This window comes from Gavialis gangeticus, unplaced genomic scaffold, assembly GCF_001723915.1.
Source record: "Gavialis gangeticus isolate Ggan-Ray unplaced genomic scaffold, GavGan_comp1, whole genome shotgun sequence".
NCBI classification, from domain to species: domain Eukaryota; kingdom Metazoa; phylum Chordata; order Crocodylia; family Gavialidae; genus Gavialis; species Gavialis gangeticus.
In genome coordinates, this window is record NW_017729024.1 from 57,422,439 (window position 1) to 57,441,248 (window position 18,810).

The 18,810-nt window shown below is 41.0% G+C and overlaps 1 protein-coding gene across 6 annotated transcripts in view; it reads left to right on the forward strand.

Annotated features, from left to right (window-relative positions):
• Positions 1–18,810, forward strand: part of NRG1 (neuregulin 1) — a 356,475-nt gene that overhangs the window by 307,817 nt on the left and 29,848 nt on the right. For 3 of the 6 annotated variants that reach the window (XM_019517122.1, XM_019517117.1, XM_019517118.1), the window contains 3 exons: positions 2,442–2,500; positions 12,234–12,257; positions 16,976–17,078. In XM_019517122.1, coding sequence (XP_019372667.1) covers positions 2,442–2,500; positions 12,234–12,257; positions 16,976–17,078 — 186 coding nt within the window. Of the gene's footprint in view, positions 1–1,761; positions 1,830–2,441; positions 2,536–12,233; positions 12,258–16,975; positions 17,079–18,810 lie in introns of those variants that run through there. The other 3 variants (XM_019517120.1, XM_019517119.1, XM_019517123.1) reach the window with 3 other exon arrangements.

Sequence of the window (18,810 nt, forward strand, 5' to 3'; positions counted from 1 at the left end):
AGAAACAAGTAAGTTTTCAATAGAATTAAACCCTGATGAGTTGAAGGAGGACTGTTCCAGCTGCCTGCTGCTGCAGCTGAGAAGAGTAGATAGATTTGAGGAAGATACAAATGGGAGGCCAACAGTTAACTAAGCTGTGGTGGCAGAGGCTGAATCTGAGAAACCAGCTGGAGCAGCGTTATGAAGTGTTTTAGGATCAAACCAAAAGAAGTTAATAGACATTAATAAAAATGAATTTAAATAGGTAAAAATAACTTGATTTAGTGCTAAGGTTAAAGATAGTTAAATTAACAGGGCACTGAATACCAAGAGTGGCTAAGTAGGTAACACAAATCAACAAGCAAGAACTGAATTCTGTAAGACTGTACAGAAGATGTCTAGGGCAGAAAAATAAGTAGAATCATGTCCTAAGAAACTGGAGAAGCCTGAATAGCTGTGGAGCATTTCCAGAAGAAGGAATATCCATCTATTGCCAAGTGCTGCACTGAAGTCTAAGGGAATGAAGAGAAGGAGCAAGTGGCATCAGCATAAAAGGATCCCAGACATCAAGAAGAGCCATTTCTTCATTACAACCAAAGTGAAATCTATACTGATTTTTTTCCAAGGAAGATTTCATAGATTGCATAGACATTAGGGCTGGAAGGGACCTCGCAAGATCATCAGGTCCAGCCCCCTGCCCAAAGGGTGGGCAGTCTGCAAGGGTCAAATAATCCCAGCAAGATGGGCATCCAGGTGTTTCTTAAAGGAATCCAGAGTAGGTGCCTGCACCACTTCTGGTGGGAGCTTATTCCAGGCCCTTGGGACTCAGACAGTAAAGAAGTTTTTCCTTATGTCCAGCCTAAAACAGCCTTCCAAGAGTTTGTGACTCTTGGACCTTGTCTTCCCATGGGGTACTCTGGTGAACACTCATTCTCCCAGTTCCCAGTGCACACTCCTTATATACTTGTAGGCAGCCACCAAGTCCCCCCAGGCCCCTCAGCCTCTCCTCATAAGGCCTGTTCTCTTGACCTCTAATCATTCACATGGCTCTCCTCTGGACTCTCTCAAGCTTCTCCACATCCTTTCTGGATTGCAGAGCCCACATATGCACAAAGTGACTGAAGAGATGAATACTGCTAATTTTCTTACTCTGTATGAATTCAAGAGCACTTTCACCTTATTTTTACCTATGCTCCTTGTTTGTCTGGCCTACTGGTTTTCTCTCCAATACATTACCCATGGCTGCTGCCTTGTCTTGAACAAAATAGAGGCTGTTCGGGGGACTGTTTGGGGGGCTGTTTGGTTTGGTGAGTGGATGGGTTAGTTGTTTTTTTGTTCTTATTTAAGCAGGAACTTGAAGGTAAAGCAGACCATTAAAGAAAGAAGGGGGTCAGAGAAGAGCCATAGGTTTGGCACTGTACATGATTGCTCAAGGCAGGGGACATAAATTATTTTTAAATGCAATATTGCAAGCAGAAATAACTTGATGTGGCAACCTGATAAGGAAAAAAGCAATAAGCTGAAAGGGGGCTGCCAGTGCATTTCTCTTAGATTTGACTCTCTTATTTAAAAATAATCGTGGATTTTTTTCAATTTTTTTTCAATATTATAAAAATATAATTTTTCAAAGGATACATTTTTTCTTTTATTACACTCTTTCACTAATTCCAGCCCTCTCCTGAGGTCGTTTAGAGGATCTCCATGTTCCATAGGAAGGCAAATATCAGTCTGCTAGTTCAGTGGTTTTGGTGTTCGATTGCTTATCAAGTTTTTGCCCTTCAGGTGCCAACCGGGATTCACCGGAGCAAGATGTACTGAAACTCTGCCCATGAAAATCCAAAACCAAGAAAGTATGTTAAAATAATCTGAACTTTGCTTTCTCCCCCAACTACAGCAACAAAATCACTACTACTTGGTGTTTTCACAGTTCAGCTGGAACTGGCCTGTCTTGATTGTGATTACAGTTTGACTCTCTAAGCTTTAATCTGTACACCATGGCATTCTCTGGCATCAGAACATGTCTCATTTGTGTGGCTTTTTAAAGCAGAACCTTCTCATCCATCACAGATTTTGTTTTACACTATCAGCTTTCTTGATTGGGAAAATGCTGTAAAGTGTTACTGTGTAGGAATAAGCCAACTGAAATGAATGATGTACAGATTCCATCTTCTAGCCGCCTTGAGAAAAGCACATTATAAAAGTCATTTCGGGATTTGAAATGGCAGATTCGTCTATGACATGCTGAAACACACTTTGATCTGGATTGGTTTTGGCTTCCACAAAGCAAATGGGTGGCTCTCAAACATCTTGAGTCATTTGGAAATGCTAAACTGAGATTCAGTTTCTGAAGGTGAACTCACCAAGTCAAATCAGTCCACGCTGAAGGAGCTTCTTTCTTAGCATATGTTCACCTCTTCTCTTTTCTCTGTTTTTCTCTACCATTGTTTTGTTTTTCCTCTCAGGTGCCCAAATGAATTTACTGGTGATCGCTGCCAAAACTACGTAATGGCCAGCTTCTACAGTACGTCCACTTCCTTTCTGTCTGTGCCTCAGTAGGAGCATGCTCAGTTGGTGCTGCTTTCTTGTCGCTGCATCTTTCCTCTGATTTTTTTTTTTATTTATATATCTGTAACTAGATTTATTGCCTTAGGCTTAATATTGATTGCCTCTGCCTGTTGCATGAAAATGATAATAACAAAAGCAATTGCAATACTTTATTGGGTTGTTTGGCATGGAGGTTATGGGCATGTGGAGACACAGGAGCATTGTGAACTTAATGTCAAAGGATGTGATATGGCTGATATCAGGCAGCAGAAGTACAAAAACATATTTCAAAGTCTCGCATTTTGTCTGCCAAAAGAGTGAACTTCCTGCACTAAAATAGCACAAGTCTTTGTAAAAAGATAGTAACCTACCAAATAAACATAAGTTGATAAGGAACTAGTGGTTCCAAAGAAACATAACTTGCATTTGGAACTAGAAAGTAAAGATAATTTTTAAATGCTCATGAGATGCTGACTGCACAAGAGCCTGAGACTACTGCGCAGTAGTGTTATATGCCAGAACCCATGACACAACACTGCTGTTCAGTAGTCTTGGGGTTACTGCACGGTAGTATCACAGAAAGGCCACTCATCAGTTCTACTGTGCAGTAACTCAGGTTACTGTGCAATCATTTAGTGCTTGTTTATACATGTAACAACTGTGCAGTCAGCATCTCATGTAGATGAGGCCAAGGTGCATCAAAAGAGTGCATTCAAACGGGATCAAAGTGATTTTTTTTCTTTATTGTTTACATTTTAAATTTCAATAGAAAAATTGCAAGGGGAAAGAGGAGGAGGGGAGTTTATATGATGGTGGTTGATGTTTTTTATTTGTTGGGGGACAGGTGCAAAAGATCACGTATGTCAGAATCAGATTAAAGTGCAAAAGAAAGGCACCACATAAGCTCTTTTGCAGGCCTGTGTGTGCTCTTGCATGCACATATACTCACACCAGTGCATGCTCAGAGGAGTCTGCCAATGTGGATCTGCCGGCAAAATGGGGGTCACAGTCAGATGTATAGTCCTGTAAACTTTCCTTTGGAAGGGATGGTTCCTTATCATTAATTATCAGTGAGAAGGTGAAAAATATGTTGACTATTTATTTTGTAGCCTTAGCTATAGTAAAGCCAAACAGAAAATATAAGGAAATTGCATACTTTTTACATTTTTAATGATCATACACTAATTCATAATTAATTGTTGCTGGTATCCCTGTGCACTGAGCTAAGAGCAGTTCTATATGAACTTTTTTTTTGATAGCTTGCTCCCCCACCCTGAAAGATTTTGGAGCATGGAAGCTAGCTCAATTTAATTTCCATTAGTACATGGGATAAAAAGCTGTTAGCATGCACTGGACATTTTGGAGCCCAAGTAGATGCGTAGGTCTTCTCTGACATCAATGAATGAAGAATATACATACATAATTCATATTGTCCATCTTGAGAGTTCTCCTGAATCCCAAATGCTCTAGTAGGAGATTAGGCCTCCCATCATTCAAGTGTTTATGTTCTCCCAATTTTTAAAATGTTTATTAGTGTGTATTTTTAAAACACCTCTGATAAGTATAGACCAAAAGACTAAAATAACTTTCCTTGCTAATGTGCTTTTATTTCCTAAGTATTAGATTTTTAATGACCTTTTCTCTTTATGAAAAATACATGTTTTATGCTTTTTCACAGTGTTAAAAGAGCAATGGTAATGAAATGAAGTATTGTCTGTTCCCCAAATTATTTCATACTGTAAGACCATGAAACTAGAGCCCCAGACTTGAATTATAACCTCAGGGGTTTTAGGAGGGTTGGGTTTTTTTGTACCCAGAAAAAAAACATTTTTTTCTCTTTAGTTTTTAAATTTTCTAATATAAAATACACAGGGATTTTTACAGGAGTCTTTGTGCGCTAGGTGATCAGGCTAGGATTGCTACAAGCATCTACAGCTATAAAGAGTTATAACAATTGTATCACTATCAAATTATCCTGTTACAAGGTGGGTGTGTCTACACAAGATGCTTTACTGCAAAGCAGACTAATTTGTTGCGCAGTAAAGCATCACTATCGACATGTCCGTGGCAATTAGGGTGCAACAGACTAATTTACTCCACTGCCAGGTATTCCCACCAGATACGAGAGGTATCTGGCAGCACCGCGCTTAAATGCACGTTATTAGACGGTGACATCAGGATTAGTTTACCCTGTCTCAGTTGCATTAACAGCACATGTAGATACGCCCAGTGTTATGAAGTAGCTGTTAAATCTGCCTGTTCCTGTAGCCATGTAAATCTAATAAAACCATTGCAACTTTAACCCTTTCTTCCTTCAGAGTTAAATTTGCAATGAATTAGCTCACTTCTGTGGTACAGGAGCATGCAGATGTAACAGTTTATGGGGCTTCTGAGCATGAACTCCCATGCCCATTTTGAATCACTTAAAAGTTACATCTGTCTATAGCCTAAGTGAGAAGGGCAAGTAAATCCCATTGTTTTTCACTCAAACTGGCACTGGGGATTCCTGAAAAACCCAGCCTCAGATCTCATTGAAATTCAGTGAGAGTACTTCACATGACTACCTCAGGCTACTTTGAAAATCCCAGGCTCTGCTTATTTTATTCTAGCACCTTCTATATACAATATATCTGAAGCACAGAGTGATGTTTCTTAAGTTACTACAAATCTTAAAATGACACTTTTGGACGGTATCCAGTGAAAGTACATTTATATTTAACGAGAAAAATCAATATAGAAGCACTTATATGACTTTTTTTCCAAACTAAGTATAGATCAGGTTATACAATTAAAAAATAATCAGACTGATTGTTCTGATCCAGCAAAGATTGTATCTGAGGCTGAAAGACAAGAGCATATTTTGCACTGAGTAAATAGAGGAATGAACTTAGTTTGGTTTAGCTAGGGAAGCTTATGCTAATTATATAGCAAACCAAATGTTAAAGCAGATGACAATAAGAAAATAAACATGAGCTATATAATGCCATCTGATTTTAGACAGAACTCCTTCTTGATTTCAGGGAGAATTTTTTATTTGAGAACTGGTAGGTCATTATGGCTCCCTGCAAGGAATAGCTGTGGATTACCTATTCATATCCTAAAGATTCGGCTTAAAATTTATGTTTAAAAATTCAACTCTATGGATGAGATATTTAAAAGCGATGAAGATAAGGGGAGTTTTTTAATTGACTTCAGTAGGAGCAGAGTTAGGCTAATGCTGATCATTTTTGCAAATCTCACTGCAGTTCACTGTAGTAGGAAGTTTGTCTATTTAAGGAGTACTTCATTGCACCCATAGTGCAATGCAAAAATATTTCAATCATTGTAAGACTGAAAAGCTGGTGAAATATGATGGATCAATTTCACACTAGTCTCCTTTATTAAGGAAATTACTCCCATACAAACAGATTTCCCTGCCTTTAAGGGGCATATGAAAGGAGAGGGAGAAGAAGCTTGTAGATGCATTTTACCTCCCTCAGGTTGAGAGTCCATTTACATCCAGTTTTGTGCAGAGGGTAAATAATGGTGTATACCATCAAAAGGCTTCACAATGGAAGTTGGCAATTTTCCTGTACTGCAGTATTTAACTTCAGGATTGTTCCCCCTAGCCAGTGTATTCTACCACAATGGGTAGGAGGGAATAAGGTGCATAATTTAGTTTAGGATGCACAATCATGAAAATGCAAAGAAGCCGTTGCAATTCTAGGTCAAGCAAATACTAGTGTAACTGAGACCGTACCAATCAAGTCCAAGACTGAGTCCACTCTTGCATCTCAGACTGATTTATCACACCAAATGAGTAGGAGTGGACTTTTGCGGAGGTAGGGGAAAGAAGAGCATTGTGGGCAAAACTAAACCACACATTTTTCTAGGAATTTAAGTTACATGCTCAGAGCTTATGGAGCAACATAGAGCAGAATGGTAGCATCAGGTAGCTCTAAAGGTTTATCACTAGTAAACCTATTATCCCATCAACCTGGTTCCAGTAAATTGAGAACCCCATGCTTAGGTGCCAGGTTAAGTGTGAGCCTCACAATAGTTTATATGGTCCAACTGGACCAGTATGTAAACTTCTTGTGTTTCCACACATTACTGTGCTCATTCATATAAAATGCATTACATTGGCAAAATGCATGAAGTAAGCAAAACAAACTTTTATTCCTAAAGGCAAATACTTTAGAGGACCAGCTCAGAAATTTCAATTAATTTCAACTGTGCCACAGTTGATTAATCTGTTATAGAAACATTATGAGATTGATGTGACCCAGAAATTACAGATGATGCTGGGCAAGTTTTGAGTATGCCTTTGACATACTTTTGTGATGCAACACAACCATTACTCCCATTTTTTTCATTTTCTACATATGCTCTGCTTTATGTTTCAAAATGTACAGTGTTCTCGTATAATGCAGCTTTCCAAAATAGTTATCTGGCTACAGAGGTATTTGAAAATTTTACCTAGAACTTCAAATGCCTCTGAAACACTTAAGAGTTTTAGGATTTGTTTATACAGTGCAGTACAATTCACTATAGAGATACCAAACCTAGCACAGAACTGCAATGGGGCTAATTTATCCTATTAATTTACCCCTTCTCAGCAGGATAAACCAGGCAGCGCACTAGGTTAACATGGCTGTACTACTTCTGGTACCTGAGGTAGCTCAACACTTCACTGCCCTGCGCCATGTAGATGTACCCTAAGTCCCACTGACTTCCAACAGAACTTACGGGCTAGGGACAGGCATTACACATAAACTAATTTAAATGATCAGAAACTGGTTTAAAGCTGTAACAGAACAGATGTTCAGTGCATATAAACCAGTCTAAAAATGGCTGAAACCAGTTTGAGATAAACCTGGTTGAATGTAGTATCAGACTTAACTGATTTGGATCAAACTGGTTTATGCAATGTCTGTCCCAGATCCCTTGCTGGTTTAAGTTAAACCAGATTCCCCCAGCATCCCAGCATGGTCTCTGGACTGTGTGACTCTCTCTGCTCCACAGCAGAGCTGGCCCCTACTCTCTGCTCCCTGGCTGCAGCTTGGCAGAGACTGCAGGCTGCTTCCCCTCTCCCTCTTACCACTCACTGCTAAGCAGGAATTTCCCCCCTCCCCTCTGCCTTGCTGAGAGGTGTCTGTGTATTAGCTAGCAGACCACCTGCTGGCTACAGTCGTGCTGTGGCAGACAGGACAGAGGCAGAATCAACATGTAGCTGGTAATGTCCCTCTTTTTTTCTTAACTGGGGTGATAAACACTGTATTATCAATTCCCTGCTGGGCTGGTCAGGAGGGGGAGGGGGGAACTCCTCCGCAATGAAAGCATCCTGCCAGGGCCTGGCCATGCACCTCCTCAGCTCAGGACTATGCAAGGGAAAGGAGAGCTGCTCTAGTGCCCACCCCCCGCCCAACTTCTAGCCTGAGTCACTGCAGGCATGTACCTGCATGTTTGGGATGTCTGTACAGTTACAAACTGATTTAGCCTAGCCAGGTTCGACTAACCTGCAAAGATTGAATCAGTTCAGGCTTAGGCTTTTTGAATGTCCGCCCCTAGCCTTAATATCAGATTTGACATTAAAAGAAGAGGCCACTTTTTTAGATATAAATTGCTCCATCAATTCTTTGGAAGTTAATTGGCTCTGATATTTATATAAGAGGATAAAATGAATCTTTAATTTTAGTCAAATTTTAATTAGAGACAGAGTAAAATTTTTCAAGAGATGTAAGAGCCTGTGTTCATGAAAAGAGCATTTTAGGAGTTTGTCTCACTGGGTGTGTACATGTGCATTAATGCACTTTTACTAATGCACATTAAATTTAGTACCTCCAACATGCGGTACTAAATAAATGCACATTAGGCTGTGCTAACATGCAGGAGTGCAAGCATATGCTTTTTTAGTGATGCTTAATGAGCAGTAGCCTATTCTACTGTATGTTAGTGTATTAACAAATTTACCTGCCACTTTAATGCACAATAGGATAGGCTACTGTACATTAAAGCACATGTGTAGACGTGCCCACTGAATTTCAGTTGGATCTAGGCTGTTAGGGTGTCTGTACATGAGCACAGAGCCTGCTCTGATGCTCTGTAATTACATCATGTTGGAGCAGACTCAGTTAATCCAGTCTGCAGAAGCATAGAAGTTATCATGCTCCAGCAGGCTTCTGCATCTCATGTATCAGCATCCCCATGCTTCAAAATGGCAGCAGGGGTTCTTGAACTAAAGCTTGTTCAATGATCTGTAGTTCAAGTGCCCCTGCTGCCATTTTGAATCATGGGGATGCTGATAGACAAGACGCTGCAGCGCTTTAATTAGAGCAGCTTTTGGAGCATGTATAAAAGGGCCCTTAGTGCCTAACTCATTTCTGAATAGCAATCATAACTATCTCTGTTAAGCTGGCCAAAATGCAGGATTTCCAGTTTGTTTAAACATATAGTTATTTTTTTAAGTGCTGCTTGAGCAGAGCCAAACTTATCAACATTTCTCCTGAACCAGAAGTTAAGGGGAAAAAAGGTTTCCAAAACATAAAAAGCATGGTGACTCTGAAACCAAATCTGCTTCTGAGATTCCACGGTTGCCGAATGAATCTGATATTCTTATCAGTTTCATTCATTAGCTCAGGGAAGGGCAAAGATCCAGTCAGCAGTGGACTCCATTTCCCAGCTGCCCCTGCGCATTGCTCGGACCGGTCTCCGTGGAGACCCCAGACACACCTGCGCTGTGATAGTGCAAGGCTGGGGTTGCCACGGAGACCAGCCCCAGCCGTGCTGGCAGGGCGCGTAGCAGGGCAGGGCAGGGGGCTGCTCCAGAGCTGCTGGGATCTTGCGATGGGGCAGCTTGCTCTGGAGTCAGGGTAGAGCCATGATCTGTAGCCTGCACGCTCTGGGCAGGGACATGCAGGCAAGGGATCACAGCTCTGCCCTGGCTCCTTGCAGCGGTGACAGCCTGATCTGGAGCAGGGGCAGAGCTGTACTCCCCTGCCTATGTGCCCTTCCCCGAAGCATGCCAGCTACAGATCACAGCTCTGCCCTGGCTCCAGAGCAAGCTGCCCCCATCACAAGATCCCAGCAGCTCTGGAGCATCCCCCTGCCCTGCTGTGCCACACATGAAGACTGGCCTCAGCCCTGCGGGCAGGGGCTGCTGGGAAATGGAGTCCGGCTGCTGGATGGATGGGCCATTTTGCCCACCCTTACATTGGCTGTTCAGGTTCCCAATGTCTGAGGCTTAAAACTTCTCCTGCCATACAGAGTGCCCTTGGAAGCCATGCATTTCCCAGGCCACTAGCTTCCCTAGGCTATCCACAAGGAGTCTGACAGCCTGGAAGTTCCAAATATGATGCGGCCTCAGACTCTAAATGCCCGATCTGTAACTAGGGCTTCCAGACTCCCTGCTAGAGCCAGGGTTCTCGGGGCTTTTGGACTCCCAGCTCCATAGCAGCAAGTGTACAAGTCTTGGTGTGGCTGCCCCTGAGCCAAGAACTCTGTAAGCACTGAGATCCTCAGACTCTGGGTTAATGTTGGGGCCAGACACCATGGTGCTACCATGGTTCATGGCTTGGGGGCATTTCCAAGTTGCCTGGGGCTATGAACCCCACTGTAATATCCTGGGTGATTCAAATGGTGGTGCTGCCATGGACTGGGACAAGTTCTAGGACTTGCAAGTTCCAAGCCCTAGGTCCTTAGTCAGAAGCCTGGAAGCCCTTATAGCCCCAGTTAAGCTGACATGTCAGGTTGCCCCACAGCTGTGGCCCCAGCCTTGAATCCATCCTGCCATGATTTCAGACAGAATCCAGGAGAATTCATGAGAAGCCTGCTTTCAAATCTCCCAAAATGCAACAAACCTGAGACATTTTTACGGCACCAGTTCAGGTTCTATAAACCAGTATTTTCAAAAAACTCTTTCACCAGCATTTTGACCCTCTGGCTTCCTAAGTCATTTTTTGACCATTTATGCCTTAAAGCATTTTTGTTTTGTTTCGTTTTTCAATTTTGTCAAGCACAAAATCGTATCTAGAATGAAAATGGAATGACTTAAAGCAAACTTTGTAATTCTTTTTAAAACCCCTGGACAGAGGTTTGATTGAAACCTTTTCATATATAATGAGTGTAAGACGTTAGTTTGACTAGGAAGAGTGGTACCTAACTCTTTGTAAAATGAAAATTGTTGGGGTATTTTGCTTTCTCTTAATCAGGGCAAGAGAAAGTAGCTGTAAATAGCAAAAATAAATAAGAGCTATATTCAGTCTATGGTCAGAATGAGTGGTGCATGTTTTCTCAGCATGTTTTCGTCCTAGGGCTTTCAGCCAGAATATATTCCCATTTTAAGTACCAATTTCCCATTGAATTATTTGAAATAGGGGCTGCATGATATGAATGATTTCCCTTGAAACTGAATTACAGGCAGGCTACCAGTCTCACCTCTAAAACAACCGAAATGCAGTAATATATATGCATGTGCATGTCACTAATTTTATTGAAAATTTAACCAAGCTTTCTATGCAACTAATGTATATTGTTAGCAGTGTTCATGTAGGCATTTAAAACTGGCTCTTTAGGTCAAAATGTGGATGGATTCTGATGGATTTAACCCTTAAAATTTTACCGATTGGCAGGAAACTTATTGGGCTCTCCATCTTCACTGATTTGTATATGCTCATTGAGTACCTGCTTCCTTAGATTGGCTTCCAAAGTCCATGGGAACAAGAGCTGAGAAAGTGAGAGCTAATCTGGTATCCCAACGGAAAGAGTTCTCTGTGAATGGAGTATAACTTTCCATGTAACTCAGTTAGCCAAACCACCTATAACTATAGCCCCATTAACATTAATCAGAGTTTTGCTATTGACTTCAGTGTAGTTCGGTTTTACCTAGGGTTTTTAATTCTGCAAAGGGAAGTGGGTTCACTTGAACACAAAACGTTTTCCAGCCCCCCTGGGTTTTACAAAACACAAAGCCTACATTCCTCCATGAGGCCAGCCATGAAATAATTTAACTAGTTGTACTTATTGGGCTAATATTGCTCCCAGCTCCCTGGAGGCATATCAGTTCCCCTAGGCAGGATTTTCAAGGACTGCATGCCTGACAGTGGGTCATATCCTCAGCTAGAGTACATGGGTGTAGTCCCCCACCCCCCTGCACATTCAGTGGAGCTGGCTGATTTAAACCACATCAAAAACTGACAGCCCCACTCTGCTGAGGATCAGCTCCCTTCAAACTAGTGATAACAAGAAGAAATGAATTGGATATCAGGAATGGCAAGGTATTCCACCAGCATAATGAGGTCTTCATCTTCAGTGACTGGGTGGAGACCTCCTACAAAATGCCTTCCCTGGGTGGTATAATTCAGTTCAGCATAAGGCAGTTGCATGCTGTCACTGTCAGACGTTCAACTGCTTCAGGTTGTACCCTAGAATTACAGCCCCCTTGTATACCTCAGTAAAATCTTTAAGGGTTAACCATCGTTGCCACGTTCCACTGCATTGTGCCAGTTGGGATTCTGTGAACCTATTATGGTGTATTACCCTTTTCACAATGAAAGTTACAGAAGCATACCTGAGCACTGCCCCATTAACCACACGCCACTTGTCTTGTTTCAGTGTGCAGACACAGAATAGCCATAATATTCATGTGTAATTTGTTTTTGAGTATGGTGTATTGCTCTTTTCTGAAACTTTTTCCCTTTTCTTTCTTTTTTGTCAACTTTCTGCATTGGCAGAGCATCTTGGGATTGAATTTATGGGTATGGACCAATCATTCCTTTTAGCCTGCAGATTTTAGAGCCTGAGAGATAAAACCTTTTTTCCCATCCTTCCCCTCAATTCCTAACTAATTTCTCTATGCTTTAGAAGGGATCATACAGCTATAACATGCACCTTGATTAACAGTCTATCTGTGAATACCTCACTAGAACATTAATATGCACAGGATACTTTGAGTATCAGACATCTAAGAATTAGACGTCGCCACAATACTGTAAATTCATTTTACTCCTAGACAGCCTTAACAATTGGTCACATTTCCATGATTTTTTGGTATTGCTGAATTTTGGAAACAAAACTATGACAGGATTGCACAGTCATTTAATTTCTAGGACAAAATTCATGGCATTGAGCCCAATTTCCAAAGTCAAGTATCTAAATCTATAATCAGAACTTAATTGCCTGGAATGGGTACTTAAGCAAAGACTTATGTCCTTGACATCAGATAATCAATTTTGCAAATTGGGTCCAGTTGACTAATAGTAAATGCAAATAAACTCCCTTCTAAACTTCTGAAATTCCCAGTTTGGAGATGGAACGTCAGATCCTCACCTATTATAAATCAACAGCGATGCCACTTTAATACCAGCTGAAGATCCAGCCTGCAGCTTGTAAATCTTCTGTAATGCTGTTTGATCAAGAGCAAGACCTGCTGACCAACAGCTTTTCTATGGCCCATCGTGTGACATTTATTGATTCCAAAAAACTTGGGGGATATTAGTAGCTAAGAATATGCTTAATTCCTACTCAGATAGGCTGATAATAGAGAGGAAGGCCTGGAGCCCAACACCCCTCCCCCCAAATCTCTGTTCAGATGTGGGGACCATACTCTGTGGTCCTTTGTGCCCTGAATGGATAGGAAGGACTAGGCCCACTCCTCCTCCTTTCTGCAAAATATCATTTACCTGCCTTTCATGTCATACACTTCTAAATTATCTGGGGAGAAGAAGCTTAGGCAGATCACTTGGATTGTATAATGCAAAGCCTGGAGTATGAAATGCACGTTCTTGTAAAGCTAGTGTGGAAGAGCTTAACATGGCCTGGTTCAGGGACTAGAACCCATAAAACTTTACACAGGACACACTCCTGCCAGTAGGTATACCATGAGCTACTCCAGGAGCCACAAATCAAAGTGCCCTGAGCCAGGAGAAACCATTGTGGTCAGAGAGTTCTTCCATCCAGAGAAAGATGAGAAGACATTTGCACAGTTGTCCTGTCTTGACGTTTTGGATAGAAATGGTGCTTGACATTTTTTATGGGGATTCTCTAAATCAGTAAAGCCCTGGCCCCCTGTCAGTACTCTCTCTCCAGCCCATTGCAAACCATTCTTGTGGAGGTGAGCACAGACACCAGATGCAATAACTGTGCCTTGGACAGATGTCTGTGGCTGTGAGATTTGTGTAGCATAGGCAAAAGCTGGCACAGCCATGTTTCTGCTTAAGCTCACTTGTTCCCATCTGGCAGGAGGGAGAAAAATACCGTTAAAAACTCCATGAAGTTTATTTCATTTGCCCCATTTGCTTCCTTCAGAAGAATGTGGGCTTACAGAAGAAGCAAGAGTGCAACCTGAAAACCCCTCAAAAAACATAGATCAATGGGGAAAAATAAAACCTTCATTTCTAACTGGGTGGATCTCAGGGCAGCTGGAGACAGTTAGTCCCCTCAGAACTGTGGCCTAGGAGCATAATTTATAGGAGCTCTCCCTGTTCATACATAGGTACCTCCAGGTAGCAGGGCACAGACAGGGACTGTCGTCCCACATAGAACCTTCAGCTATCCCCAAAATTAGGGCCTTTGCATGAAGGTCCCTTACACCATTCAGACTTGTCCCATAAAGAACGATAATCCAATAAAGATCATAAATGCGTACATATATATGCATAGCACATGACAGGTGCCATAGGATACAGATAGGACAGTCAGATGCCCATGTAAACCTAGGTCTCCCTAATTACATTGGCAAAAAAAGACCACAGGCCACAATCTGGTCTTAGTCACAACAGTGGCAAACCGAAGTGATTCCACTGATGCCTGGAAAATTAATAAGATGTGCACCGACAGAACCGAGAAGAATATTGCTCCATATTTATTTAGCTCTTCCCCCCACACACCTTTTTTTTCACATTCACAAGATAGTAGCTGATAGCATGACAACAAAATTACCATACAAATCATTTGAGATTCACTTGAATCAGTTAACACAATTCTCTAGTCTCTTAGTGCTTTGTGACATCATAATATACCATTTGCCTGACTAAGTGCTATCAAAAGAAGCTGCTCCTTAGGCAAAGTCAGGAGTTATGCTGTATGAGAAAACCCTTCAGACTCTGCTTCAACCTTTATTTCAAGCATTTCTTCACTCTATTTTTTCCAGTATCAAGCATGCTGTGCCAGGCCTGCAGTTGACTCCTCAACCTTTAACCTTGTCTTTCCCTGTCATCCTCTCTCTGTCTTATGTGTTGGTTCTGTTTTTTTATTTTGCCTTTTGACTTTCCATTCCTGGATTTTGAATTGTTTAATAAATTGTTCGGCATTATAGTTTTACCAAACTGACTTCTTCTTTCCCTCCTTAATAATCAGTGCTATTAATTTTGTCTGACAGTGTTCATGACCTCTTAACTGGTGTGTTGATTTTCATTGAGGTTGGCTTGTAGGAAGATTTTTTTTTTGTGATGAGGTGCATTGTATCTTGGAAATTAATATGCCTTGTCTGCCACAGGAAAATTTCCATTCATAATGAAACTTGCATTCCATGGTGACCTTGCATGGCTAGTTGCTATATGATATGGAGGTCTGAAAGAACAAATAATACCTGTGTGACTTCCTTGTAGACCATGGTAATGTTCATTCTCCAATGAGCAGTGCATCCTTAAGTAAAGGTTTGTTATTGAAAAGTGTTTCTTAAATTAGCTAATATTTCAGAAAATATTACATAAACATCAACCAAAGTGCTTGCAGTCCCTGTTCTCCCAACAAGACCTTCCTCACGTTGGGAGCATGAAGGTATATCAGCAGCTACCTTGTTACTTGAAAGAGCAGCCTCATGACCAATATTGACTCTTTCATGACATGACAAACTGGGAACCACATCGAGTGTGTCTACACATTCATTAATGCACTTTTGCTAATGCACATTAAAATAGACTAATGCGCCTTTTTCTAGTACCTCACAATGGAGGTACTAAATTTAATGCATATTAGCAAAAGCGCATTAATGAACATGTAGACGTGCTCAGTGTCTCCTGCCAACTTAGATACCACAGTATGCAAGATGATTCTAAGTCCTGTCACACAAACACAACTTCCTTTTCAAAAGCCCCATGCCACCAGCTACGTAACACTAGACCAGGTGACCCTGGGAAAAAAAAATTCAACAAACATTTAAAAAAAGTTTCAAGAAACCATTAGCTGTGACAAAGTATGGTGAAAGCAGTTCTTCACTTCCTTTCTTGCCTTGCAGCTCCATTAACTTTGGCTGACTTAGAAGACAGAAGAACTGAGTTCCCACAGTTTAAGGAGATATTCATAGAGTATTATCACAAGCCTGTATAAGGAAACCCTAAGGTCAAGCTAATAGTAAAGGAGCAGAGTCAACTCACCATTGGGCCCTCTGTGCTTGCTTGCTTCAGAGCTCGCTAATGTGGCCGTACAAAAAAAAATGCAACCCCTGATGACCATATTGATCCCAAAGAGAGGAACATAGTTTGGATCCACAAAGCTTCCCTCTTTGTCAGTACACAGTTGGCATCTCCAGTCCAGCGCTCTAAGCATAACATTTCCCTAGGATAACATGCAATGTGGTTTTTGCCAAGTGTGACCAACTCTGGAATGTGGGGTGTGCTTCAGCCCAAACATTACGGGTGCTAATGATTTCTTCATAACAGTAAAATATCTCTGGATAAGAGATCAATGTTTTGTCAGAGGAAAAGGTGACACTCCAGCAATGGCAATTCCTTTACTATAAATTATGATAGGCAGCTTAAATGTACAATATTTCTCTGATACAATGCATCGCTCATCTCTGGTACCATCATATTTTTTAGTGTTGGGGGAAAGTGAGGCTTAACAATTTATTTTTTTTAACCAAACTGCTGAGCCTGTCTCATTTCCATCAGTGATGTAATTACAAGCCAAGCTCATGCTACAAATATAAAAGGACATTCTGAAATTTCTCCTGTAAAGACCACTGAGATATAAATAGATATTTTGTGGGAGGAAAGAAGAGCAAAATTGCATGGGGGGGAGGAGGGGGAAGGCAAGAACAGGAGGAAAAAAGATACAAGCTAAAAAAAATTTCCAGGACTGATAAGGGATGGTCATTCCAGCTGTCTTTGCAGGAGTAAAACATCCCAAGCAGTTTCAAAATCATATTATTACCTTAGTGTATTGCATTTTTATTTTAAGTAAATGCTGATAGTTTCTGAGTTTTAAAAATATACATTTAATATCATTCTAGTTAAAAATAGAAGTATCTTTTTTATTATTTTACTACTTCTTATCAGCACCCACAGGCATCAATATTGTTTTAAGAGCTTACAGTCTTACTTAGTTCCCTTTGAAGCCTATAATGATTTTTGGTGGTTGTGTTTTTTGTGTCACTGTGTGATCTTGCAGTATGTAGCATGTCAGCTGTTCATCTGCCACTGCTTCAACAGTCAGTCTGCATCTTGTAATCTTCTCTGTTTTTGTCCCTTTCTAGAAGCTGAGGAACTGTACCAGAAAAGGGTGTTGACCATAACTGGCATCTGTATTGCCCTCCTTGTGGTTGGCATCATGTGTGTGGTGGCCTACTGCAAAACCAAGTAAACTTTTCTCTTCCTTTTTATTTCTATGGTTGTCACTAAGGGCCTGATATTACAAACCTTCACAAGTTGGCATGTAGCATCATGAGTTATCCCATTGTCTAGTCACCAATGACATTCATTGCCTGATTGAAACCTGCCATAGACCTGCAAGCTGATCTGAACCATTATGCTATAGCCTTCTTTGAATCTGTAGGTACCATGACAATTTTAACATGATCAGTCATAATCTGTCTTTATCTAAATTTGAATTTAAGTGACACAGCTGGTAGGCTGGCAAAAAGGCTCACTCATTATCAGGTGAAAGTATCAAAATAATAATATTTATGTATGTTTTGCACATCAAATATCACACAGCCTAATATCAAAGGGCTTTACAAACATTAATTAATTCACCCTCTCAGTTGGAATGTGAATCAGAGTAATATCACTGAGGCATCTGTTCCTTTTTGGTCATGTGCTCATAACAGTGTGAGAGAACAGACCCCAAAATTTAAAAAATATGTGCATCTGGGATTAACTGTAAAAGGACTGGTCCAGCTTGTTCACATTTGAGAATAAAATTAGCAATCATGGGAAATTGGTAAATACAAAAGGCTAAAAGTTCAAATTTGAAATTGTCCCAAATACTAGAGTGCTGTGAAATTAATTCAGCGATACCTCTGTAAATTAGGGCATACTTCAAAAATATATTCGGAATTGAAGACAGGAAGTTCCTGTAAAAGTCATTAGAAATTTTATTGCAACATCCCTTATCTTCTCTGGCTAGGCTTCCCCTAACGGAACCTGCCAAGCTTCTAAAAACACAACCTGTATTTACCACGTTTGCACCAAACCAAAGCAAAGGTCCATAAGATTTGCTATCCTGATCCAAAGGTCAGCAAAACTGGTGGCAGAGCCTTATAGTTTCATAGTTGGTAGGGTCGGAAGGGACCTGAGCAGATCATCAAGTCCGACCTTCTGCCATGGCAGGAAAAAGTACTGGGGGTCAAATGACCCCAGCAAGGTGTTTGTCTAGCCTCCTTCACTGATGATGAAATTGGTTTGGATCAGGCTTCAAACTTTCAAGTTTTTAAACATATACATCACACACCACATCTCTGGAAATCACCTAATGCAGTCCAGAGTCTCTAGACAGTCCTTGATAACCAGGAAGAACATCAGATAATGGGAGTTCCTGCCAGTAGTCTGTGTGTGGTTTTAAAACACGACTGATGAATGTTCAAAGGGGACTAACAAGTTAAGCCACCAAAGTGCAGCAATACTTTCATTAGCATGTGAGATCCTCAGGGCTCCTATACACGTGTGCTGAGCCTGAAATCCAGTGCATCAGAGCAGATTCAATTAACTGAATGTACTGAAGCACGGAAATTGATGTGCTCTGGCAGCCTTCCATGCCATGTGTCTCATTGGCACAGTATATCTCTGTGCTAAAAAAATGGTGGTGGGGTGCTTTAAAATAAAACATGTCCAATGAGATTCAGTTCAGAGTTCCCTGCCGCTATTTTTTCATTGCAGGGACACACGGACACAGATACACGTGACATGCGAGCACATTTTAATTAGCACAGCTCCCTAAATAAAGTGCCCGGCTCCACATCCTGCAGCACAAGGTGTCCCATTGCTAGTTGTCCCTGGGAAACCAAACATTCACACTTGTGGGGATGCAGCCTATATGGGTAAGGAGGTGGAAAGTCCTTTATATGCAAAGTTATATAGTAATATCCTAATC